Here is a 27,274-nt window from a genome sequence, read left to right on the forward strand (position 1 = left end):
ATCTTAAAGCCAGCGTTCTATATCGCTGGTTCAAAACTAAAAGGACACTTCTGTCTGCACTCACTTCTCATTCAAATAACATGAGAAGTGAGTTAAGAAGTGTCGTTTTAGATTTGAACCAGCGATAGGTTAACTCTGAAAGTGACGCAAAACGTTAATATGAAGTAAGACCACAGTTTTCTGAAAATCAAAGATGTTTGTGATGGAATTTTTTAACAATTTAAGAGTTACGACAACGCTGCATTAATTGGGGTCATAAAAATTTGCTAAATTTTGAGAATTATTCATTATTTTGATACATTACGTCTAATGGAAAAAATCTCGCCACATTGGTGGTTTATTAAAAAAAAAAAGTTTAATAATTTTAAAAATATTTAAGTGTTCTGCCAGATAGTTCTTAACGCAAAATGTTATATACAGTTTAAAATTATTAGCGTTGTATCAAGTATAAGGTACTTAATATATGTTTTATTCTTTTTCATTAGCAAAAAAAAAAAAAAAAAAATTGCATCGAAAAACCTTAATAAAGCTTATGAAAGGAAATGATAGAAAGGAAAGGATCGGGAAAAGAGTTTCTCGTTTCTTGTTTTATTGAGTTTCATTAATTGAAAAAATCTGATTATTTTGATGCTTGAGAAGTAAAGAAGGTTAGTGCGCAATGTTTGTTATATTTGCTTCCATCGTAGCATCGGCTACGAAATTAAGGAATCTTAAACTTTATGAGCCCCTCACCCAACAACTGGTTAAGCAACGAACATATTGACAAATATCAGGATCAGGCAAAAGGCAGATCTAGGATTTAAAATCCGTTATTTCGAGATTTTAAAATCCATAATTGTTAGATAAGATTGTTTTGTTGGGATTTATTATTTTCAAAATCACTACATTTTTGGATAATATAAGGGTCAGATAGAAATTTAAAAAAAAAATTTTTTTTTAGGATTTATTATCCAAAAAATCCAAAGATTTAAAATCCAAAGATATGTGGATGGCATAAGGGTTAGATAAGATTGTTTTGTTAAAGGCAGAAAAAGAATATTTTCTTTTGAATTTAATCTAAACCATTTTGTATTAAAAATAAATAAAAAAATTTTTTTTTAAAAAATGGTCTCAGCAGAGAAAATTAAGCTTAAAAATAAAGACCCAAAAAAAAAATATATATATAAGATTTATATATTTCGAACAAATCCGCAAAGTGGTTTTATGATGGTCACGTGACCTCAAAGCAAGGAATCATCGTACACCACACATTCGAAACAGGCCATAAATCTCGGCAACAGATGATTCGCTAATATTTAATCATAGTTTTCCCTATAATATTTAGAAATATTACGAGGCAAAGGCAAATAATAGATTACTTAGGGGAGATCTTTATTCATGGGCCGAAAAAAAAAAAAGTCCCATCTGGAGTCCATGACGAGTCACGTGATCTTTCGGCGGGATTGTCCTTTCGTCTATTTAGCGGCTGCGGCCTGCTCTTAATCCGATTAGGAACCGATCACCCTCGCACCGACATTCCAAATTACGCATCACCAATTGCCGATGACAGAACTACAGTGCTATATCCCAACTAAATCCTCCATCCAGCAATTGCCCGTCTATCCCCGGGAGCATGATTTTGTCCCTCTTCCCCCTCCCTCACATTTATGGGATGTTTTTCATCATTTATTTTTGTACCCCTCCGCTTTATTAAAAAATAAATCGGTTTCATTTATTACAGTACATTTTTGTTTGGGTTGATGATAGTTTGTATGAGAAAGGGGGGAATGCTTATTCGTTAGTTATAAAATAATTCAATTTAACATATGTTGTTTAAAACAATCCAGATTAATATTTTCACCAATATTCCTTATGTTTCATTAAAAAGTACTATGGCGTAGCTTCTATGAGAGGAAAATTTAAATATTGGTTTTTTCGTAAATAGCAAGAAAATTTAAAGTAAAAATTCGTGATTTTATTAACTCTACTTATAACGTGGCATTCATGGTATTTGGAATTAAGTAATGTTTATTTTTTAAAAAAAACTATAAAAATTTTGTGCAATGAAGCTATTTAAAATTTAAACATAATATTTTGGACTAGGAAAGAATAAATAGAATAAAACTACTATTAAATATCAATAAATTTATCGTTACGGCATTTATAAATTAGAATAAGATAGTGAGATTTTAACCCACTTCTATCGCGATGCCTTGCTTAACACTTTAAAGGGCGATTTAATTACATTATATTTTTATTTTTAATAATAAAATATTTAAAAAATACATTAAATATTGTAAAATATTTTTTGAAATATTATACAATTATCTTTGTAAACATTTTTAAAATGTTAAGTATCTTTTAAATTGATAAATATTTTTAAAATAGTTTTGGGACTGCGATAAATTTCTTAAAAAAAAAAATTCTTTTTGTTTATTACCGAAAATATATTTGACTTTTAAAACCAATTTTGTTTCTTAGGGTGAAGTGCGGGTGGATTTTTGAAATTTTCCTACTTTAAATAACTGGCTATAAATAACTGCAAATAGCTGTGTTTTTAAATAACCAAATTTATAAATTTCATGTTTATAACTGAAAAATAAACAGCACGAAAAAAAAAACTCGCTGAGAAATAATGAAATGAGCGAATGCCTAACTTACAAGAGAAAAGTTCGCCCAATTGTTCATCTCTTTTCTTGACTCCACGCTAACGTTTTCTATCTCCCATATTTATGTAAAGAAAATCCTTTATTGGTACTTATTTATTTTATTTTGTTTTGTTTTTTGAAGTTATCAGCAGATGCCACACCAATCGTAGGTAGGAAAATAGCTTTCCAGCCTCATTTAACAATGATGAAGTTCTGCAAATCTACATTCTGCAAGATGCAAATCTACATTCTACAGTGTAATGAATGCTCTAATTAGGTCATTTCTGATCAATCCTTTCCTAATACTTTTTTTTAAAAATAAATTTTTGACCTGATTAAAAAATGCATTTCTGAGGAAAGATCAATTCGCAGATAATGAGTCCTATAGTAACTATTGTTTTGAAATAGTTTCATGTTAAATGTGACTTTTCAAGAATTTACTCTCAATTGTTTATTCAATTTTTTTCCTTCCTTATAACAGTTATTATTTACTGATGGTGAATGGAGATATGCATTAATTAATTTTAGATTTTACCCGTTAGTCTAATTTTGAGTAATGATAAGCTTGCGGTCTATTGTATATTTTGGCAAGACTGCAAGTTTTAATTCTAAAGCAGATATTGTGTATAAACAATTGTACTAAACTGCATAGACAATTAGAAATTTCTCTCAATGAAATAAATAGCTTCTAGATTTTTTTTGCGTTTGCAATCCTCTAATAATATAAGCTGTGCTTAATTTACTTACATTTACATTGCATTTGCGTGCAAACATTTTATTTAACAGCTTCTAGCTATCTTAAAAAGAAGCGGAAATTTCTTAAATACATATTTTTTTATATTAACTTTTATATCGATATAGGGTAAACCAATCAGTGAAGGAACACTACCCAGTAAAGGAACATTTCATATATATTGATTAAAAGTAAGAATTTGAAAGTTTTTCTTTAGATTGATTAGTAATAATAGCTTACTTCCAAACAATAGGAAGTCCTCTAGCAATGTTTTGGATTACCTGGTTAAATAGACTTCGCTGGAAAAATTTTTGAATTTTTTATTATCTCTGCATCACCTTGTTTCTTTGTGAGGGAACAGGCATGTTCCTTTACTGGGCATAGATTTCCCAGTGAATGAACAGTATGTGTTAATATGTTGACACTTTAATTTTCAATTCATGATTACAAACAAAAGTTAACATTTTCCAAGTATTTATATGTTAAAATTTCAAGAATAGGCTTGTTATTAAATATTTGTATGACTTACAAATTTATAAAGAGCATTAAAAAATAACCAAAATTAAGTGTTCCTTTATTGGGTGTTCATTCACTGGTAAGAGCTGTTCCTTCACTTGGTCTTCTTACTACTTGTTATTTGAACCTCCAATACTTTAAAACAATATTATGTAAGTTCTCTAAAATGTTTTTTACATAATTTGCAATTACACTGGTTATCATAAATTAAGGAAAATTCACAAAAATCGCGATAACTCNTTTTGGTAATTAGATAAGAAGAAGATCTCCCACACCCACACATGTGATCAGCGCAAGCTAATCTTTATCAATAAAATGGGGTATTAAAGTTGAGCTGAATTTCTCTATATAAGTCAGAATGTTATTTAACAATAAGTTAGTTAAAATGCAGAGCAGTATAGCGCATCAAATTAGCTTATATGTAATTTTTTTCTCGTCTACTTCTTTTGCTTAACTTAAATTTATTATTTGTTTATGCATTTTATTGTGACCGCGTTAAATTTTTGTTTTTGTGTATCTGGTAATTTCGATGCATAATTAGTTCGCTTATGTTCCACATTTTTTCGCGTCTGTCTTTGTGATAAGTCTCTGTGTAAATATATAGTGAAAAAATTGAAATCTTTGAGAAAGAATCTTTGTGAAAGAATTTAAAATGTGTCACTAAAAAGAAATTGATACTTGACAGGCTTGGCTTACTCGAAATAGAATAGAAAGAACAGTTGCTATACTAAGCAAATGTCACGTTTCAACAACCAATCAGGATCAAGTTACCCACCCTACGTCACTAACAGGTATCCCATTCTTTTGCGAGAACAATTTTTTTAAGATATAGCAACACGCAATTAAGAGATTTCTACATGATATTATTAATTAATTCAAAGTACCAGGTTAAATTTAAGTACAGGATTGCATAACAACTTCGTCACGGAAATTTTAATGAAATAAAACCATGATATTTTAAATTTTGATAAGGAAAAACGACAACAAAAATTAAACTCCTATTTCATTGTTCGTGTTTAAAAGAAAAATATGCCAACTATGAGGTTAAAAGAAATTATCCGAAACCACGTCTAAATTAATTATACGATGATAAATTAACAAACAACATCAAGATCGCAACCATCCTTTATCTCTGTCCTCACAGCCAAAGAATCCTCAGTCTTTTGAAAACACTGTTGTTGTTTTTTTTCAGTTCAAAACATCGGGCATCTTTATTTACCACTTTTTGTTCTTTCTTGGCGCGGTTCTCTTAATCGCCAAATTACGCGGCCCCATTTTCCGGGAGCGGGGTTCTCTTCTTTGTAATTTGTTATGAATAGAACATTAAATTAAAATATCTTAATTAGTGCACATCTCGCGTACAGCGAAGTATATATACCTCCTCTCATTATGAAGCTATTAGACTTATTAGAAGCAGAGCGTGTATAACTGGCTCACTTAGTGGCCCCATCCTAAGTGGAAATTAAGAAAAGGAGAAGAAAAAGAGCGGTGAAAAGAAAAGAAAGGAGAAAATAGAGAAGCTGCATTTAGCAAAAGTGCCTCTAATTGAATTGCTTCTAATGTTTAAGAAAGCGGTTTTAGCATTTTCGCGTTATTAATGACTGGATATGACGGGGAACGCAGTCTTCAGATTTCTGGGCAAATTGGAATTAATTGTTTGTATTAAACTTTTAAGCTTTTCGCTCGCTGCGAGGGCATAAATTAGTCAAAAAAGGAAGCATTTTCTTTGTAATTAGGAAGGCGTTGGTAAATACTGCCCCCTAAACATACCACCTGCTATTTACTTTTTAGTATTTGTCTTTAAAAGTATTACAATTTCTGATTGAAAAAAATTACTGTTTTCTGCTCACGTTAAGGAAAAAAAAGGATATTTAAATTTCACGAAATTAACTAAATTTGACGAAACCATTTCATGACAAATGCTACAAGTGAACATTTTGTCCAATTGAATCGGGAAAACATAGTTTAAGATTAAAGCAATATTGCTTCAAATTTGATACTCAAATTCCATAAAATTTTCTTCATTTCGAAAATAAAATTCATCGAATTTCCATAAAATTCCAAAAATCCATAAAATTTTCTTCATATCGAAATTGCTTCATGGAAAATGCTGCAAGCAAACATTTTGTCAAATTGAGTTAGATCCTTTCAGCTAGATATTAGAATTAAAGCAATATTGCTTCAAATTTTACAGCACTATAACTGTATATTTGAGATTAAATCTAGTAAATATTGTATTGTTTTAGTCTGCACCTGAAAAAAACAGGTTTTGCATGGGTTTCGAACCTTTTCCGTATTATCTCCACTTTTCAAATAAAAAAAATTTTCAACTCATCATTGAAAAATAAAAATAAAAAACAACTGTAAACAAATGATTATTAAAATTTTGCTTGATTTAAAGTCTTTTAATATATGATGTCATTTCTGAATGCAACCCGGTTGATCAATCATCAAATCCTTATAAAAAATAAGGGTTTATTAACATATAGCAAAGTTAGTACAGAATGAAACATAATTCTAAATTTTATCGCATAGTTATTTTGAAGTTAGCAACTAATCTGAAGTTAATTGTAATTTGATAATACCTTATAATTATATTAAGAAAAAAGGGAAAAAACACATAAATTATGCAATGGTATACTCTCAACTCGAGGAGAAGAAAGTCATTGAGACACAACTAACTAACCTTAGCACCAGATGTTTTTTGTATGTCTTTTGTCAGTTCTAAAACCCAGATAGTTCTTCACGGCAAGATGGCCTACATAGTTTAAAATTATAGCTTTGCTTCAAGTTTAAGGCACTTAAACTGGGGTTATTGTTTATATTTTCCTTGACTTCCTAAAAAACTTCGAAAAACCATGCAAAATCAGCAACAAAAGGTTGTTGGAATTATAATGTCAGTTAAAAGTGAAATTTTCTCAAACATAATCAAAAACTCGTATATTTTGATACTGTAAATGTTTGCTCTAGGTCACTTTAAGTTGAGTTCAGAGCGAGAATGCAGTTTCTGTGCCTCCTTTTTGCACGAAAATGTATGCCCGAAATGTTCCTCAAAATCTTTCTTTTGTTTAAAATATTCGTTAACTATAATTTTTGTGTTCATAAAGTAAGTTGTATTTAGTAATGATTTTAGTACCATTTATCACTGAAATTCTAATACGTATTATCGGATTCATTTGAAAACAGTGCCCAAGACAGTGGCCTTCTGCCCCAAGTGGTAGCTGCCTCTGTGTGATATAAAATTCAAACATTGTGCGCTCCTGGAGAAATCGGTTCAAAATTGATCCAAAATATTTGAGCCATAAACCATAATAGGAAGCAAATTTGCTGCAACAGTATCCAAAATGTTGGTACCTTGAACCATAATAGGTAGTAAAAATTTGCTGCAACTTCACTCGAAATGTTGATATTTTGAACCATAATAGGTACCAAATGTACTGCAACTTAATCCAAAACATTTACAATATAACTTATGTAACTTCGACCATAATAAGTAGCAAATTTATTGCAACTTTATTCAAAATATTGGTACTCACAACCATAATAGGTAGCAAATTTGTGGCAACTTCACTCAAAATGTTGGTACTTTGAATGATAATAGGTCGCAAATTTACTACAACTTTATCCAAAATATTAGTTCCTTGAACAATCAGGTGGAAGATTTGTTGGTACTTTATTAAAAATAATAATACTTTCGACCATAATCGGTAGTAAATTTACTGAGACATTATCCAAAATATTGGTACCTTAAAACCATTATAGGTAGCAAATATGTAGCAACTTTAATAAGGCATTAAATAGAAATTTTTTTGTTCAAATAAAACCATACAATCTTGTAATTAAGTTTAAGAAGTACAATAATATTAAATCATTTCAGCTGTAAATTTGAGCGATATTGTGGTTCAATCCGCATTAAAATTTCTAGCATTATTATAATATATGTAATAAAACTTGCTTTATATTTTGGGATCATTCAAATATAATTTTAATTGGATGAAAGAAAATATAAAAAGTTTAATAAACCTCATTTATAATTACCATCAAAGTTTTCTGCAATTAATGTAAGGTGAAATGCTTTTAATTTTCTACCGCGCATCCTAATATCATATCAGAGCCCCTAAACCACACTAAGAATGGGAATTCGACCAATAGGGACAGCAACCTACACCTCAACTCCACTCCTAACTCGCCGTGGCAGTAGCGATTAAGGGAAGACCTTTTACGCTGATTAGAGACTTGTTTTCGCTTAATTCCGCCTTTATAGTTCGCCCTAACCTTTTAATTTAGTCGCCTTAATTGGGCTAGCTTTAGCGCCTTGCATTGGGGGGAGGGTAGAAGAGGTGGTAGAGTCAATCTCCTCTTTTTTTATTACCAGATAATGCAGAGGAAGGAATGCTGGGAAGTAGCAGGAGTATAATTTAGGCTTAAAGGGCTCGTTTCAGATATACGAGGCAAAAGAGGATATAAATTTACGTCCAGCCCTTTGTGTGGTTTTATATATATGCGGCATTGCGGATTTAGGGGCTATTATAGTTATTGGCGTGCATGAAATTCGAAACATTCGTTTATTTGTCGTTTGGCGGATTAGATTCTTCGAACAGTAGCAAACGATATTTAAAAAAAAGTCTTTATTTTGATTTCATTTGTGCGATGGGTCTATTTTATGTTGTTTTTATTACTCATGATGTTGGGCGGTAACTAATTTAGCTTTTAGCTTCCTTTGTTGATTTTAATTTCATTAGTGGTGAGTGGTTCATATGAGATTAAAGCAGCAGTGTGAACCATGGAAATGTTTTTGGAATCGTAACATAAATTTGGCGTTAAAGTATTTCTTCTCATTAAGATAATTACGTTTTTAAAGTAAAGTGTTTCGTTATGTATTTTAAGTATGTGGTGTTTTGTTAAATTATTCATTAACGTTTATGCTTTAATTTGACTCGGTTGCTTTCTTATTTCGCGTCTAAATAAGTGTTAATTACTTCAATTTAATTATCTTAATGAGAAATTACTTGCTGTTTTGAAAAATTATGCTGCAGTTTTTAAGAGCATAATCACAGGTGAAACGGATAATTTTAAACAGAAGACAATTAAAAATTGTTATCATTAGACAGAAATTACATTTAGTTTTAATAATTTTGAAAGCCAGTCTTGTTCTAATGGTATTTCCATTTTTGTTGCAGATTATTTTATTTTATGACCAGCATTGAACAACCTTATCTAATTTGTGGTTTTTCAAAGCCTTGCAATTTTGAACACAATCCAGAAAACAAAGGAACTGTAGGATAATCTACTAAGGCTAACAGGAAATAGTTTGAGGCATTTGAGGACAGATGTTTATATCTAGTCCTTTAGATGGATTTATATATACTCGGCTGGACCTTCGTGTTATATATCTGCGGTCAAACTGGCCCTCTGTATTATTCTTTTGGTCGAACAATTATTGTAATCTTGCATTAAAAGTTAAAACTCAGAGACATAAATTATTATATCTTCAATTTGCTAAAGTTATTAATTAAGCATAACCATAACAAACGTTTTGCAATGTATTCCATGTAGAACTTTAAAACAGAAAAAATCATTAAAAAAATTAAAATTTCGATATCTATTATAGCAATGTCTTTCCAAAATACTTAATTTGACAACTTTTTAATTAAAATGCCGAAAGAAGACTGTTTTTTGTGACAGTAATTGTGTAATGATAGTTTAAAAAAATTGTAATAGCTCATTCTGGGCCTTGGAAGTTAAATCTCCATGATTTCGTAACTAACGGCAATATAAACAGCAAGAAGCACAAACCGTCTTGACTTCCTTGCCGAATTGGGAATCACCGATCCGTAGCTGATTGGGGTTCAAGCCGTTGCTGAGGTTTGAACTCCATTCCTTCGCAATGATTTGTCCATACAGTAATAAATATTTTATTTTGACTAGTAGTTCAGGTCTCTTCTGTCATGAGGTGCAGTTGGGTACTCCAGCCAGGGCGGCATTTTGGAACGATGTATTTACAAATCATTTAAGGAAGAAAAAAAAAAAGATAATATCAAGAAATATTTTGGTTTGATGAAGTTGATTGTATTAACCATAAGTTGAAGAAGAATTTGTTTGATGCATGATTTCCAACTGTCTATATTTTATTCCGGATTGATACGGGCGAGCAATTATATAATAAATACCACGAACTCTTCAAATGAAGAATCGAATAATAATAAATAAAAATGCTTTATTTTTGAAATTATGTGGAGCTCTAAAGTAAAGATTGATCTCAATTTTTAATATAAATATACATTATCAAATAATAAATTTTGAAAATGAACTGCAGGGTGCTGCTGCAGGGCTAAGCCCCACAGGATACCTCCATCCACACCAAGAAACCAAAACTGCGAGTCCCTTGTGTACGTTTGCATAATTTTCGCCAAGGAAAGTTAAGGAATTCATGCATTGGCTATTAATTGATTAAATTTAATGCCAAGTTTTTTTTTCTTAGCCTCACGCATTCAAATGTGTTGGCGGAAAGCGTGGTAAATAATATAGAATTTTAATGAATCCAAAACATTAGCAACCGTATTACGGTTTTCGAATTCTATATGCTAATGTGTTAGACAGATGTATTGGGAATCTCTAAAAATAGATTCTATTCTGAACTCAATTCAAGGTATAGGAAGATTACAGTTTATATTAATTATTTTTATATATTGAAAAAGTATTAAATAAGGTAATAATTTGGTTTTAAAATGCTAGGAAATAGGTCATGCATATTTCGGCATGACAGATAGAAAGAAAGAATTTTGTCGGGGAGGCAAGGTGAATAAATTCGGAATACAAAAACGTGTGATGAAAAAATTGCTTACGGTTATGCAACACTTCAGGCTAATTGACTTAGTTGAGTTATTAAATAATACAATATTAAAGAGAATAGTTTGTATGTATTAAGTATCTATTTTTAATGATTCGAAATTTAAATATTATATTTCTAATAAGACAAATTTAATTGGACAAATTAATAAAAATGCCTATTCAAATAACACATACTTATAAATACTATACTAATAATATTAAATAGTACCTTTCATAATTTGAGNAGCTGCTGCTAGAGCTGAAGAGTTAATCTTTATTCCTGCTTTTAAATAAAACAATTTATTAACAGTTTAAACATATAATTTTTGTTTATTTGTTTGATCTTAATGTCTTATTTGTTAATTACCATTGTATAATTATTTTTAAACAGCCCATTTACTATAAAAACTGGTGATCAGTAATTACCCCAGAAATGATCAAGAATTACCCCGGAAATGATCAAGAGAAGGGGCAATTCCTGATCACTAAATATTTAAGATCTTTTAAATTCTAATTAGATTTTCAAACAAAAGAAGGTAGAATAGGACTCATCTCATATAGCTTCAAACTTCCAGTAAATATTAAAATTCCATCCTGAATAGTTTTTTCACAAAATAGATGTTTGCATTTTTTGATCAATAATTACCCCAGTTCACCCTACCTTACGTATTTATTTAGAATAATTTTGAATTTCTACAGAAATAAAAACTTAGTTGCGGAATGATTATTTGGATTTATTTTTTTTATCCTTTCTAAAATAGCTTTGGAACTTTTAAACATGTCGTGTCACGTACTGTCATACCAATTATTGGTGACGGAGCTTAACTTTTGCGAGCAGTAGCACATATGTTATACGGTACTCAAGTTATGGCTCGAGAGGTGCTAGGAAGCAGTACAGCACGTAATAAAACATTGAAATGCGTTTTTATTATTATTATTATTTTTTTTATCTTATCCCACGACAGAGATGGAAATAATTTTAATACTTAATTTTAATAATTAATGTTGCCTGCTATGCTGAAATGAAAGCATACTTATAGTGGTTTGAGTGATTTAATGGCTGCCTGAGATATTTTAAATTATTACTAAAATTCAAGACACAGAAAACTGATTATACCACGGACTTCTTTGGAAAATAGTAAAAATTAAAATCGAATTAAAATTGAATTTCACGCGGGCATCTGTTAAACTGTGAAAAATTTGGTTAATATATTGTTTAAAACTAATTAAAGTTAGGATTGGATTAAGTTTGTTAGGATAGGAGGAAGGGTTGAAGAATTAGAATATTTAAGTACCTACAGTTTAATTGTCTTTCCAGTTTATATGCTGTATAAGACAATTCTGTAAGGTAACAGAGCTGGTCGCCAAAGGCGACTAGTTATTCAATAATTATTCCATAATTCAAATAATTCTTATCATTTTTGTACTATCCGATGTTTTATAGGGAAAAAAAGTAAGTTTTTTTTTTCATGTTAAATGGTTTTTATTTATAATATTACAAAAATAAATCGCCTCAGGAAATGTAGTATGTCTTGTCAAAAATTAACAATTTTAAAATAATCATTTACGAAAAATTAAAAACGTGCTTATTTTTAAATTATCTATAAATTTCTAACTTGTATGGATAATCAAAAAAATCTTTAATCTAATCGATAGACTATATAAGTAATTTTACAAATAATATATACAAATAATTTTATCATTTTTGTACTGTCTGATGTTTTGTGGGGAAAAAAGTCATCTTCTTTCGTGTTAAATGGTTTTTATTTATAATATTGCAAAAGTAAATCGCCTCAGAAAATGTAGTATACCGTGTCAAAAATTAAAAATTTCAAAATAATTATGTATAAAAAAATCAAAAACGTGCTTATTTTTTAATTATCTATAAATTTCTAACTTGCATCGATAATCAAAAAAAACTTTAATCTAATCGATAGACTATATAAATTATTTATATCCATCCTTCAATAAACCAGCATGGTTTTCCTTTAATTCCGTTACCGCTAGTGACAAAAGTACTTCCGCTGTCTCATACCCATTCATAATAATAAGTCCTAACATGACCTAAGGCCGGAAAAATAAGCCACAAAATAGCTTTTGGTATAGAAAGGTATTTTGCAGTGATGTCTATCAATTTCAGGAAAGTCGAGGTTTTTCCAGTCTTTATTGGCTCTCATTCGAACCAATAGAAGGTGAGTGGGGCGGAGAAATACGTAACTCCTCCTTTATAGAAAGTTCCCTTTCTTTTCTCCCTTTTCTTCTTGAGAGAAATGAAATCTCATCTTGTGAGATAAATCGAGAAGAAAATCGAAAATTTTCAATTTTAATTTTGTAAGTTGGGTTTTAATATGAGGAATATCAGTGGCATTTTCCGAACAATACAGTTTTTTTTATTTTGTTTTTTGTCATCACTAATAGTGTTTAGTGGGAGCTATATTCTTGATTGATTGGGATTGATTATTGTTATCATACTTTTTCTTTTTGATATTTTTTACTCTCTTTGTGTCAAAGTGTTGCCCATGACCGCACATAATACTTAAGCATTTCATCACATTTAGTGCCTCATATGCTACTGCGTAAATTAAACAAGCGCGTGTTGGCAATAAAGGATATTACCTAAAAAAAACTGACAATTTTTTTATTTTTTAAGTTTTTTCTTTTTGGAGTTTTTTAACACAAAACCACCATTTCCGACCCAAATTTTTCGGGAAACTATTTTTTTATTCTGCAGAAAAAAATCTATAAAAATTAAGATTTTTTTTAATAACTTTTTAGGGTTTAAGGAAAAAAAAATTCTGAAAGCTTATTGGGAAACTGACGAGAATTTTTTTACTAATTTATAATTTACTAGGGTAATAAATAAACGAGTGATTATGAAAATATGATGACTAAAGCATTAGAATGATGTCTCTCTTACATTTCAACAGTGAAAACTAGGAGAAAAATTTATAGAGGTTTGAAACTTATAAAAAAAAATTCTCTAGTGGAATCTATTCATATATTAAAAAAAAGTTTCTACTACTTTAAGGGAGAACTCAAGCTCCACTAATAATCATACTCATTACTAAATCCTCCCTAAAATCATAATTAATTTTTTAAGAGTCTTTTCATTTTTTTATTTAGTTATTTTTTTTGCCTATCTTTCTGTGTAATTTTACTTAAGTTTGAGTCTAAAAACACGCATAAGAATTTTCCCACCCTGATCAATTTATTTTTAGCTCCTGGGAGGTGGTTAACCCTTTAACCTCCTACTTTTTAAATAACCCTATTTTTTTTTTTTTACTAAAATCCCGATATTAGGTCTCTCATTTTTTAATTTGCATGAAAATCAAGGTTGGATTTTTCCCCACAATTTATATTTGTTATTATTTATATTTGCTACAATTTATATTTATATTTGTCCCCACAGTTTAAAATTTGTTCTAAGCATACAAAATAATCCCCCCCCCCATTGTCTCATCACTTGAAATCAAAACTTTTAAAGACATTTCTAGCCTAATATCTAATGATCTCTTTCTTTGCCTTTTTTTTAATTCTTAAGAAGTCAAAATTTAGATTATATATCTTAAAGTTTTGATGCGAATGGAAAGTTTATGTGAAGCAAAAATAGTAATAAAACAAAGTAAAAACAATTTTAAAAATACTTAGCGTATTAAATATTTTTTTTTTTTTGTCTTTCCTTTTAAAATAATCATATCAGAAAGCACCTTTAAGGTGACGACATATTCAGATTTATTTTCATCATGTGCGTTATTTTTTAGCTCAATAAGAATGATGATATTCAAAAGTTTTATTTATAAGAAAAAATATCCGTAATTCAAAATTTCGAACGAAAAAATAAAACTATACTACCTGAGTCACCATGTTAAAATTTGAAAACCTATTCTTTGATAAGCAATGGAACTATAAATCAGTTAAATTCTGAATATTGTAGGACAAGTTTATTTAGAATATAATCTTATATTTTTTTACGATTTGCCTTTCTTTTCTCTTTCCCATATTCATTAAAAAAATTTCCCATTTCAATTAAAAAAAAGTGAGAGAAAGACAGGAAGAGATATACACTCAGTTCATTTGACCATTTCTTTCACATACAATGAATGTTAGAGAAACAATGATAGTTTCCTTACAGAATGCTGATCCTATGTATTATTAAATTCATATTCAAGGAAGGAAAATGAAAGGATAATTTCAGGCATGTTTATTTTATCCGTGAAATGATTACAACTTAAATATTCTTGAATACTAAACAGATAATGCAATGTATCGATAATCACTGCAACCAACCTAAGATGCATTGGACATTATTATTATAATTTAATAAGGACAATTTTTATACTAAACTTGATAAATAAAATTTCTTTTGTTTCCTCTTTTTGATTTGTTAGATTGTTATTTTATTTATTTATTTTACTTCTTTTTCTTCAATGGCGCACCAGCCCAGGGTGGGCCATTGCCTTCCTCAGAATCATGTTCCAAGCCACTCTCTTCTTCGACAAATTTTTCCAGTTTATAACTTTGAGAACTATTTGTTTATTTTATGTAAACTTTAATTTTGATTGCTTAAAAATTAAACAGATCATTAATTATTAAACGAGAATTTTGATTTTATAGGGTGAGATACACGAGAGGGAGTGCTATTTTTGCTACTTTGAACAAATATAAAATTAAGGAAAAAACTCACATTTCAAACTTGATTTACGTGCAAATTAAAAAAAGAGAGACCAAGAATCTTGATTCTAAGAAAGTTTCTAAGAAAATTATCTTTATTCGGAATGCTCTCCTGAAAAGGGGTTATCTCTCTTCACAGGAACTGGGAATAACCCAAATTGATGTGGCGGGTATAAGAACTCACATAAGTGTTGTTAGAAGTCTAAATTGAGTGAAAATTAAGGAAGATAGGCAAAAAATTTAAAATGGGAAAGATCTTTTGAAAACTGTAGTTTTGGAAGATGTTTTTTCTTTTTTTTTCCTTTTTCCTTTTTTCCACATAGATATTGAAGGGGAAGTTCTTCCCTCAGAGGGTAGAAATATTATGTATTATTAGATCTCACAGGAGAATTTTTTACATATTTTGAATCTCTATATATTATTTTCCTCTAGTTTTCTCTGCAGTAGTGAGAGAAACTCGATTCTAATGCTATAGTCATTATTCCCATACTCATAAATATTTAATTTACTATTAGAATTAGTAGGTATAGAACTATTAAGTAAAGAATTAGTAGGAAATTTTCTCTAGTTTTCATTTTTTTTAATATTAAGCCATAAAAAATTGCATGCGAAAAAAAAAAGATTTTTCCTGTTTTTTTCAGAAAAAAAAAATTTGTGAAAAAATGTTGGTCCGAAAATACAGATTCATGCTCAACACTCTAAAACCATGAGAAGCTTTTCTGGTTTTCCTCTCCATGTAAAGCAAATACGTGTTGGTTTCATCGAAAAATTATCCTCGAAGGCTATTTTGTCCAAATGGAGTGCAGGAGTACCCTTGTCCTCTAGGTTCGGTTAGAAATTTCAAGGCTACGGAGTTGTACATTGATGGTCATGAACCCAAAAAGTAGTCGGATGTTCAACGCTGGTCATAAAATAAAAATGAAATGAAATAAGATAAAAAAAGTATTATGAAATAAAATTTTTTTAGAAGATAATATTTGGCACAAGAATAATCGTTTTATGAAGAATAAAAGTATGATTTTTAAGTAAATTTAATAAAGAAGGTCATTAAAATTTAAATATTCTCTTACATTAGGAAAAAGATAAGAATATTCTGTTTGAAATAATAAATTTTTTTAAAAATGAAAATTTCTGTTTTCATTCATAGTAAAATTGGATTTAAAATGTACATTTTTATAACTATATATGTCTTCCACATTCAAAAAAATATATTTTTTTGCTCTCTCAAATTTGTAAGATTTTTTCATTTCGAGGAATCTAACCAAAAAGCTTGCACCGGGCATCCTAACACATCTGCACGCCACTAACTTTGAGAGATCATTCGAGATCTTCTGAGATTAAAAAAAATATTCCGTCCAATCTATTATGGAGTTCTCTCTGTATAAAAATAACCAAAGATTAATTGAAAGATTAATCATATTTACTATATGAAATTCGATGGATTTTCTTATTAATATTTAGATAATTTTCTACCGATAATTTTCTAACTGAAATTTACTAACATGAATCTGTTACTTTATGGGATTTTCTTAGCGAAGGAAAGTTAAGCATATATAATAAGTATTTTTGATAATTTTTTCCATATATATTTATTTACTAAGCGTCTTCTTTTTTACAACATTTTATTAGTTTCTCCCTTTTGATTTCTTAATTATTTTTATATCTTTACTTGCTCTTTCAATGACATTTTTCTTCCTTTTCTCAAATCTTTTATTTATTTGTTTAATTTATTTATATATTTATTCATTTATTCTCTTTACTTTTAATGCGCATCGCACATCGATATAGTACTTTTATTTTATTTTATTTTTATATCCTTCGTTGAACAGCCGACCCAATTTTGGGTTTACAACTACTAATGTTCAACTCCGTTGCCTTGTAATTTTGAACCAATCCGAAGGCAGGGAAACTCCTGGATCAGTATCCCAAGAGGTATTAATTTGTTATGGGAACATGGAGGATTTTGCGACTCGACAAATTTAACGCCAATCACCATTTACTACACGGGGAGTCTTCGGCCTGCAAGGATCGAACCCACGAGCTCTTGGACATGGGCCCAGTGTCCTACCAACTAGGCTATACAGGCATACAGTGCTTTGATTCTTCGCATTCAATTTTTGATAGAAACATATGTTGGAAACATATGCTCCCTATAACATAATAACATATCTAGCATGATAACATATAGCATAATAACATGAGCATATGCTTCATATGTTGGAAAAATATCGTTGATTTAGTTTAAGGTCAATATGGATATACGATTAAAGTATGCTTAGTTTGAGGAAGATAGATTGACTTGATTTTGATTGCAATCTTCGCACTCTGTCATTTCAAGATGGCAAATAATGCTCACCTTAGTGGAGAGCAAAACAATTGAAAAACCTACATTAAACTTGAACTAAAATTGAAAAAGAAACAAAAATCAGAGTCAAAACTTTACCAAGTTCAATATGCTATTTATGAGAGATAATCTTAAACAGATGTCAGTTTCTTGTACATTTGTAAAAATGCTTTTTTTTCTTCAAGTGTTTCAATGGTGCCAAATTTTTAATTTAACTTCTTACTGCTACAAACTATTTTAATTTATTTATTTTAAGACAGGCATTAAACAGTCGACTCAATTCTTACGGCAATCACTGTTCAATTCCATAGCCCTGTAATTTTGAAATTAACCTAGAAGAAATTAACCTGGAAGTTAACTCCTGGATCAAGTATTAAAACAAACTAGCCGTAGTGGGGGACTTTCTTTGATGGAAATAAGTCACATTCGCGTTATATGGAGAGAAAAACCTAGACAAATTTCCACGCTCAGCCGGATTGCAAAGGGATTCTGCCCTAAGATCCGTCAACCACTATATTTTTCGTTGGCACTGTGGTCGATGCGAGTAGGTAGCAGAATACGTACCTATCTGTCATCACTGGGATTCGAATCTGGGTCACCTCATAGGGAGGCGAACGCTCTATCCTCTAATCCACCACAGCTTGCTTCAAACTATTATTTTTAATGAAAAAAAAATTAACAGAGTGATATTTTATTTTATAAAAATCGTTGAACAGCCGATCAAATTTTGGGTTTACAACTACTAATGTTTAACTCCGTAGCCTAGTAATTTTGAACCCAATCCAGAAGATAAGGGAACTCCTGGATCAAGAAGTGGTGGAAATTTGCTAACGTGGAGGACTTTTTGAAGGAACTAAACTGCATTTGCGTTACACGGAGTGGAAAACCACAAAAATCTCCCTCGGGTAGTTTGACATCAAAGGGATTCTAACCCATGATCCGTCTACCACTGAGGATATTTTACGTCAGCACTGTGGTCGGTATAAGCCTGGTGCGAAATTCGTATCACCCAGCCATCACTGGGATTAGAACCCGGTCCATGTAATTTAATTCATTTAATTTAGCATCATTAAATGCAAAATAAATCACTCTCCTATTTAACCCCAACTAAAAAGACACACAAAAAGATCATTGATTGTTGCATCATTTGCAAAAATCAATATAAACTTTCACAGACGACGATAATGATCTATAACTCCTATAATATAAATATACAGACTTATAACACCAATATAAATAGTTTAACTATATAAGTAGACTAGACTTAATAACCCCTAAACAATATTGTATTACTATAAGTTACAGCAGTTAGAAAGGTAGAAAAATTAAAAATCTTTTTTATCACGGTGACCGCAATCACCAACTAATCCAACTCTAACTTTTATCATGGTATGATAAAAAAAACCTCAATCATAAAATCGTATGATAAAAGCCTCCATCATCTTCCCGGTCTAATTCATTTAATTTAGCATCATTAAATACAAAATTAATCACTCTCCAGTTTAACCCCAACTAAAAAGACAAAAAAAAAGTCATTGATTATCGCATCATTTGCAAAAATCGGTAAGACCCTCCATAGACGAGGATAATGAAACCCAAGGCGGGGGTGGACAAGAAAAGGGGAGCAGCGGCGGTCACATAAGGGTAGAGAGGCTATTCAATTAGACCCCTCTGCCGGACTACCGAGGGATTTACATAATTCGAGTCACTCGACTCGGTCCATCCATTCATTACTAAATTGCCGTTTAACAAGATTGAATTTATCAGCTATAAGTGGCTGGCCTTAATGCAATCACGTTGATGAAAGAACACTAGCATCCTTTCTCCGACTTCATTGGATGGATCCTCTTTTTCCTCTTCCGCATCCTCCACCTACACTTTCTACATCAAAGCGGTCCCTGGAGTCTTTTTCGTGTCATTAAGAACCTCTGTCCAGATAAAGGGATGATTAATCGTCGGACTAAGATTCATTAATAAAGTAGGTTCCCTTTGAGTATCTTTTAGAGGATGCTGCCTCCTCTTCCCGCATCCCTTTCACCCTCTTAGGATCACTTCAGCTCCGTCGTGGCGCCGTGAAATGCGCTTCTCATTGTCACGTGGTGATGATTTAGCATTTCTCGTCCAATAACAACACGGCATTTAGTAATTCATTGGGGGATAATGGCATCAAATCCCTTTCTTCCGCGTTCGCGTGAAAAGGAGAAGGGGGTTAAAAAGAGTGTCTGGATGCGGTCGCAGTTTCGCAACGGAACTTTAAATCAAAATTTTTGGAGGAGGGGTTGTTTGGACGTGGCAGGAAAGCGAAATGGATATAGTGGAATAATTAAGGATAATTCGAAAAATAACAACTTGTAGAAAAATAGATTTAAATACAAATTACTAATTTCAAAACTGCTTATGGATATTTTCATGCTTTTTATTTTTACAGAGATATTTTTTTTTCTTTTAGTATTTCTAGAGTGTATTACATGTTATGACGGGGAAGGCTTGATTATGAGAGCTTGAAACATGTCAATTGTTATTTCCGATTTGTGTATGTTTTTGAAGCGAAAGAAATTATTTATCAAGTAGTTTTACATGCTATCGCTATAGCTCGAAAAACCTTACCTACCAAATTTTGCATAATTGACTAGAGTAATCCGCTAAAGTGTAAAATAGAGAGTTTTTCCTCGCAATTTACCTTGGTAATATGCGCATTAAAGTTTTTCGCATTGATAAGGTTCGAGGTTTCGTTTCTCTTACTCTATCAACTAGTTTGTAGATTATTTTATTGTATTGATCTACTAGATTTTTTAGGTATTAAAAAAATCATTGACAAATTAAAAAATTTTTCTCATTGTAATAATATTTTAAATTGTTTTGATTGCAATTATTTGATTTTTAGAGAGCGAAAAATAAATAAATAACATTATGTTGATTTAAAGGTGCAGAAACGTTTCTATTGTTCTAGCAAAGTTCTTAATTTCACTTTGATGATTGCCTACACTATAAAAAATGAATATTCAAATTTGTTTCCTGGGTTTGTTTCCTGGTCCGCTCCGAGCGAACATTTCTTCTAAGTGAAGGAAATAACTATCGTCACTTATTCGAGGAAACGAACTTCATCAATAGTAAAAAAATATTTCGTCATTATATTTTCTCTAAAAAAATAAATGAAATAAAAAAAAAATAATTAAAAAAAAAACTCGTAGTGACAAATGTATCTAACTTTCTCTTACAATCATCTCTTTATAGAGGGCACCATGTAGCGCAATAAGACAAATAAAACAACAGATGGACAAATTACACCCACACCCGAAGCGGGATTCAAGCGCGCTATTTCAATGGTACGAGGCCGATCTTTGACCACCATAGAAAACGGATGGCTAATTTGGTCACTTTATTTTGAACAGTCTAGTCCTCATGCTAGTTCCGTCATTCTATTTAACCATCCTCCACAACGCACTACGATGAGGTTCCGAGTTCAGGAAACATTTGAGAGAACATAATTAGGAGCACATGTTTTGTCACAAATCATGCGATTTCGAGACGAAATGATTTTTGAAATTAACAAAATGTAGTTCAAGGATTGTTTGAATCTTTAACAAAGAGAGTCTTATTTCTGAGAGTGTTGTAGGTTAAGTGCAGATTGTTTTGGCAGTTTGAAGATTTTCTCAGTTTGAGAAATGAAACAATTTTTTCGGTACTTCAACGTATCACTTTAGTTAATCTGCACATGAACTAGATAATCTTTAGAGTGAATCATTTATACACTTTAACTGTAACATACTCATTAAGTGCTGTTTCGTAATGACCACCCTTAGTATACAATTTTAGAACCCTTACCAAAAGAGAAATAAAAAAAATATCAAAATAAAAATGAATCACAACAGAGGAAAACACAGAAAAACATCAAAATCATAACTTTCAAGTTAATTTTTAATTTCTGAAACAAATTGAAAACAAATTACTTTATTTAAAGCCCTGGATACGTAGTACTAAGTAATCTAGAGGTTTAGTTTTATTTACTCATTTTAAAAACAAACAAACTAGTTACGATTTTTTTTTCCGCTTTTCTGTTCTGGGAGTATAAAAATTTTCAATTGAAAAGATTACTAATTTACACTTCATATTTAATTTATTCGAGTTGTAAATTCTAGATATCTCTTTTAGATATTTAGAGTCTCTAAAAAATTTCAATCAGCTGTATTTTCCTTCTTTTTTTTCGTTCAAAAAATTGATTTTCTTAAATAAACTAAGAAATACTAAATCATTATTACATTTTTTATAGCTCCTTTTGCCTCATGAACTAACAATTACTTTTGTATTAATTCCTCAAATATTTGGGTGTCTAGAGGTTTTCTAAAATATTTAGTAATGTTTAGACAAAACGCTGATAGATATTCCTTTCTAACGCCTAAAATATTTTTATAATCAGAATATAGTCCTTATATAGTCTAATATACATATATAGTCTTATAGAATACAGTCTCTTATACATATTATTATAAATCAGAATGAACTTAAATTAGTAATTTGAATTTATCTCAAATTATTTTAACAAAAAATAGGTAAACTCTAGCTGTCTATTAGGGATCAAGGTGTAATGTAAGTTAATACTGCACAGTTTCGTGATCAACCTTATGGTCAACTCAGCGCACTAGCCATCTTTAATTCCCAGAGAGATTGATACCTATGAAGTTCGGTGGACCGAGTTCCAAAACTCAGTTCTTCACATGTGATAGCTGGACCAATGAGCCACTGTACCACTTAGTTCAAACTAAAGAATTTATATCTAAGATAATTAATTTAATAATTGCATCATAATTCTTTCGTTCATTAATTTTTTTATTCTTTAATAGGTTTGGTTCCAGAACAGAAGAGCGAAGTGTCGGAAGCATGAAAGTCAAATGCAAAAGAGTAAGTTGGAATGTTCGATAATTATGGAATGTACCATTTTTGTTTTAAAACTTCTAGAGGACAAACAATAAAACGAGATATCGCGCGCACTGATTTTAAACAGAACATGCGGAAAATCACCCCTAATCAATAGAAAAGTAAGACATTCAGATAAATGATTAAATATGAAAGGAAAAGCTTTTGGATATTTAACAGCATATTTAGTACGAGGATATATAATAAATAACAATTATAATGGTAACCTGAGAAGCATATTTTTAAAGAAAACGGTACGAAGTTTTCTATAAGGAAGTTTCTTTTAATTTATTATAAGTTATGCCCTTAAGAAGAGTTAAGAACGATTATATCTCACGGCTACTGTAACGGTGACAGGACACCGAAAGTTTCAAACAGAATCTTGTACTTTTTTTTATTTATAAACACCTTACAGTAAAATAACTTGAAATGGAGCTAGTACGATGTTAGAGATTTAATAATATGCCTTCATGTATAATAATATGCACATTAAATATGCCTTCATCTATCTTCCCGCTACGGTTACATCGTGTACGGCAGAGCTGAAATCAAATCTAAATAAGAACCCAATTAAGTACTAACGAAGTCTAACGAAAGAACTTTCCTCACCAATTATCTGGAGCATTGTTAGTGACTATGGTTACGGAATTAAACTATTTCAAGTAAAGACGAGAATAAACATTGTGGGACAAGTTTTGACTCGCCTGGACGTGAGATGTATCAGAATTTTCCCCTCTTAAAACATGTTTTTTCTAGTTTCCATAGCAATAGACAGCCTCAGACTCTGTGGAAAGACGAGTTCTTTGGTTAGACAGACAGTACAAATTCATCATAAGTTTTTTTTTTACAGTGACGATTATGATACCAAAAATAGGCTTCGCCATTTGACCGTTTAAGATTTTGTTACTGAAAGCAAGGCAACTACTTAATGGCTCTATTATAAAGCTCATACTTTATAATGCATTTATACAAAATTTCATTTAATTCTCTTAAACGTATGCTTGCCAGCAGGACATAATTAATTTTCTTTAATGGAATTTTTTTAGCAACTATCATTTTTTATTTTTGTACGCTATTGAAATGATGTGCCTTCAAATTTGTGATAGGTTAAAATCGTTTTCGTTCGTAAGTATCGTAAGTTCGATAGATTTCGTTTGTGATAGGTGTGATATGTTATATTTAAGAGTTTTAAAAATTGCCCCAAATACTTTCCTTATTTTATTTAGTTATTATTTAATAATATTTTCAATTCTTACTTTATCTAAAGATGAAACATAATCCTAAGTAAATTAGATTTTAAAAAAAATGTTTTTATTGAATTTTATGTATAAATTCAGGGCAAAGCTCAAACTCTGCACGATAATTACATAACACGAATATTACATAAAAATATTTCGATAAAACATATGAATGAAAAAGAAAAGATTTCAGTCCACCTTTTACGAACGTAATCGAACCAAACTGCAACGGCAAAGGTACTCGAATGCTTTTCTTATATCCATGGAATTATGGGCAGCTTTTATTCGTTGATGGATAAGAGAATTTATTTCTTTTTCATATGGCTCAAAGTCAAACAGCAACGATTTCAATAGCATCTCTCTATTGGGCAAACAGCCATTTCATGAAAAATTCAATGGCTGTTCGTAAATTGAAGTTCGATGAGATAGTGGACAAAACTGAAAAGAATTTACGAACGTCGTGATGAATGAAGCAAACAAGAATTGTACTTCAACGGTAGATTTACGTTAAACTAAAACGGTAAAAAAAAAGCATGATGTATTTGTGTGCTTAAAAATTGCGCTACTTTCACACGTAGATGCGCAAATAAATAAGTAAATAGGCACAAAATAAACAAAAATAAAACGTATAAAGCTTTTTAGGATTTGTGGAATCAGTATAAGTATTCCTTTTCCATACGTTTTAAAAGCAATTTCTAGGAGCGTTTTGTGCCTCCTTTATGTGTTTTTTACCAGTTTTCTCCCCTTTCGGAAAAAAAATCGTATTCCTATTTCACCAAGAATTGCTTTTTATTGAAATCCAAAGTGTTTATTGGGCAACCAGCCATCTTTCTTTTTCTGTTTTGAGGCAAGCGCGAAAGAAAAATGAATTTTTTTTTACTCCTGGCCCCTTTCGTTCCTCCAAGGGACATGCAAATAGGGTGCACGAATTTTTTGTCATTGTTTTATTCATTCGAAAAGAGCTTTCAAGCATTCGTATTGCATTTCTTTTGTTGATGCAAACGACATTTCTGACGCCTGGAATAGACCATTCAGAACGAAGAATATCTCTTTAAGGACTACAGTGGTTTAAGTCACGTTGAAAATCGTTCTTGGTAGAACAAAGGATTACAACGAGACTAGTAACAATCGCATTCGTGGTTCTTAATATAAATGATATAGAAAGGTAAAAACTTTTAAAATGACTGTTTTACTGTTATTGAACATGAAGATTTCGTGAACTAAGTAATTGCTTTTTTAGTTTGTTCTTTCATTAACTTGTTCTTAGATGACTCTGTTCTTAGATCAGGCCTTAATTATTTGTTGTTAAATCTGAAAAATAGTGTTTTGAAAAATTGACTTAACATGCTCTGCCTCTTAACTCTTTGTTCGACAATGAGAAACAATCAACGATTGTATGAAATAGCATAGTTGAAAACTTATAGAGATTGTAAGTACATCAACTTGTTCTTAGATGACTGTGATCAAGCTACAATTATTTATTGTTAAACATGAAAAGTTAAGTGTTTTCTAAAGTTGGCTTAACATATTTGTCGACTAAACATTTTATTTGACAGTGAGATTCAATCAACGCTAGTGTTAAATTACATGCCGTAAATTAAAAAACGAGAGACTTTGTTCATACATTAACTTGCTTATGGGGGACTTTATTCTCGTAGGTGTCTTACGTCAAAGAGGTGACTCTTTGTCTTATATCAGACAATATATGTTTCGTCAAACTTGTAAAATTAAATTCACTGAACATGATCTCCTACGAATTGTTCCACTTGTGCATTATTTAAGGACAATAAAGGATACAGTGCTATGAATTTCTAACCATTAAATAAAAATTTTAATGAATAATTACGAGGTTATATATTATGTGAATAATATATCAATGTGATATAATTTCATATTGATATAATTTCCAGGAATTTTCGATTTCTTTTTTAAATATCTAGAAGTGAAATAATAAAACAAGCAATCTAATTTAGACAGAAAATTTGGTAAACTATCCATAATTACTACGTATATAGAAATATTCAAGCAATTTTTATGAAAAAAAAATGTTTTGTAAGCAACTTTCTAATGTTTCTTTACTATTTATCATTGATTTTCTAAACTCGCAACCATGTTCATTTTTCTTTATAGCCTTACAAATACATTCGAAATCGTTATTGATTTCAGTTTTGTGACTGGCTAGTTTCGACTTTTAATTAGTCTATTAAATAAATATATTCACACAATTAAATTTCTTATTAACATATCATTCAAAAAAATATTTCCACTATGAAAATGAATTTTTCAGGAATATAAAATAAAATAAGTGAAACTCTTTCAGAGGATACTTATTCAAAAAAATATTAATTTAAGAAAATATTAATTTTAAGCTATTTATACTATAACTTTATAGGAAAATTCAAACTATTAAATATCAATATATAATTACTGATTAAATGTATTTATACTAAGCTAATGAAATAAAAACATAAAAAATAAAATTCTACCAATATTCACTTAAAAAACCGACACACATGCTTTCAAACTCTCTTGTTTTACTTAGAGTCTCAAAAAAGTAAGAAATTTAAAACCTATAAATTTATTTATGATGTATATTTATTTAATTGAAATATTTTTTAAATATTTAAACCCTGGTAAGTCCTAAATGAATGCAGGAATTAAATAATTTGAACAAACCGCATAAAATAATACTATTTAATTTGTAATTTTATTTTGAGGAAAAAGATATGTAAATACGTGTAGATGTTTCATTACGAGTTATCAATTAAAGAGAATTAAGACAGTTAAAGAAAATTTAGAAAGCATTTTAATTAAAAAAAACTAAAAAAAGAAGCTGAAGCTTTCCAAATTTTCAAAATTCAAATTAAAATATTATTTGCAAAAGAAAATAGAATACAGAAACTTATTTTTTTGAAGAACATATAGAAATGTAGTATTATATATATAAAATTCTTAAATTGGTACAAAAATTTAACATCTATTTTATTATTTTAATACAAATTAGCATTTTTTTCTAAATTCAGAAACTTATGCATTGAAAATTTAAAATTTTTCTCTTATACTTAAAAGTATACTTATTTATTAATAAATTAAGTTCCCAGTTGAATAGTAGTCAGATTAAATCTTTGTTCTTGCTGCAATACGGAGCCTTAAAGGTTTATGAATGTTCGGTTTTTCTCATTTTGTTTTATTTGTGGCGTCCTGTGTTTGACAGCATAAATAAACTAGAGTTGTTCTAGTTTTGAAATAAGATCGAAATGACTAGTGTAAGTATGAAAGTGAATCCATTATTTTAATAAATGGAGTCAGTCCACAATTCAAACTAGGCTTTCACGTCATAATTATAATAATATACATAAATATTTTTCGAATTTATTATTTTTTACCTAAAATACTTATA

At 30.0% G+C, this 27,274-nt stretch overlaps 1 protein-coding gene across 1 annotated transcript in view; it reads left to right on the forward strand.

The window, feature by feature from the left end:
* Positions 1 to 27,274, forward strand: part of LOC107457353 (short stature homeobox protein 2) — a 75,973-nt gene that overhangs the window by 35,926 nt on the left and 12,773 nt on the right. The window contains exon 3 of the mRNA XM_021148380.3: positions 22,564 to 22,621. Coding sequence (XP_021004039.1) covers positions 22,564 to 22,621 — 58 coding nt within the window. The remainder of the gene's footprint in view (positions 1 to 22,563; positions 22,622 to 27,274) is intronic.

The sequence above is a fragment of the Parasteatoda tepidariorum genome, chromosome 3 (assembly GCF_043381705.1).
Source record: "Parasteatoda tepidariorum isolate YZ-2023 chromosome 3, CAS_Ptep_4.0, whole genome shotgun sequence".
In the NCBI taxonomy this organism is placed as follows: Eukaryota; Metazoa; Arthropoda; class Arachnida; order Araneae; family Theridiidae; genus Parasteatoda; species Parasteatoda tepidariorum.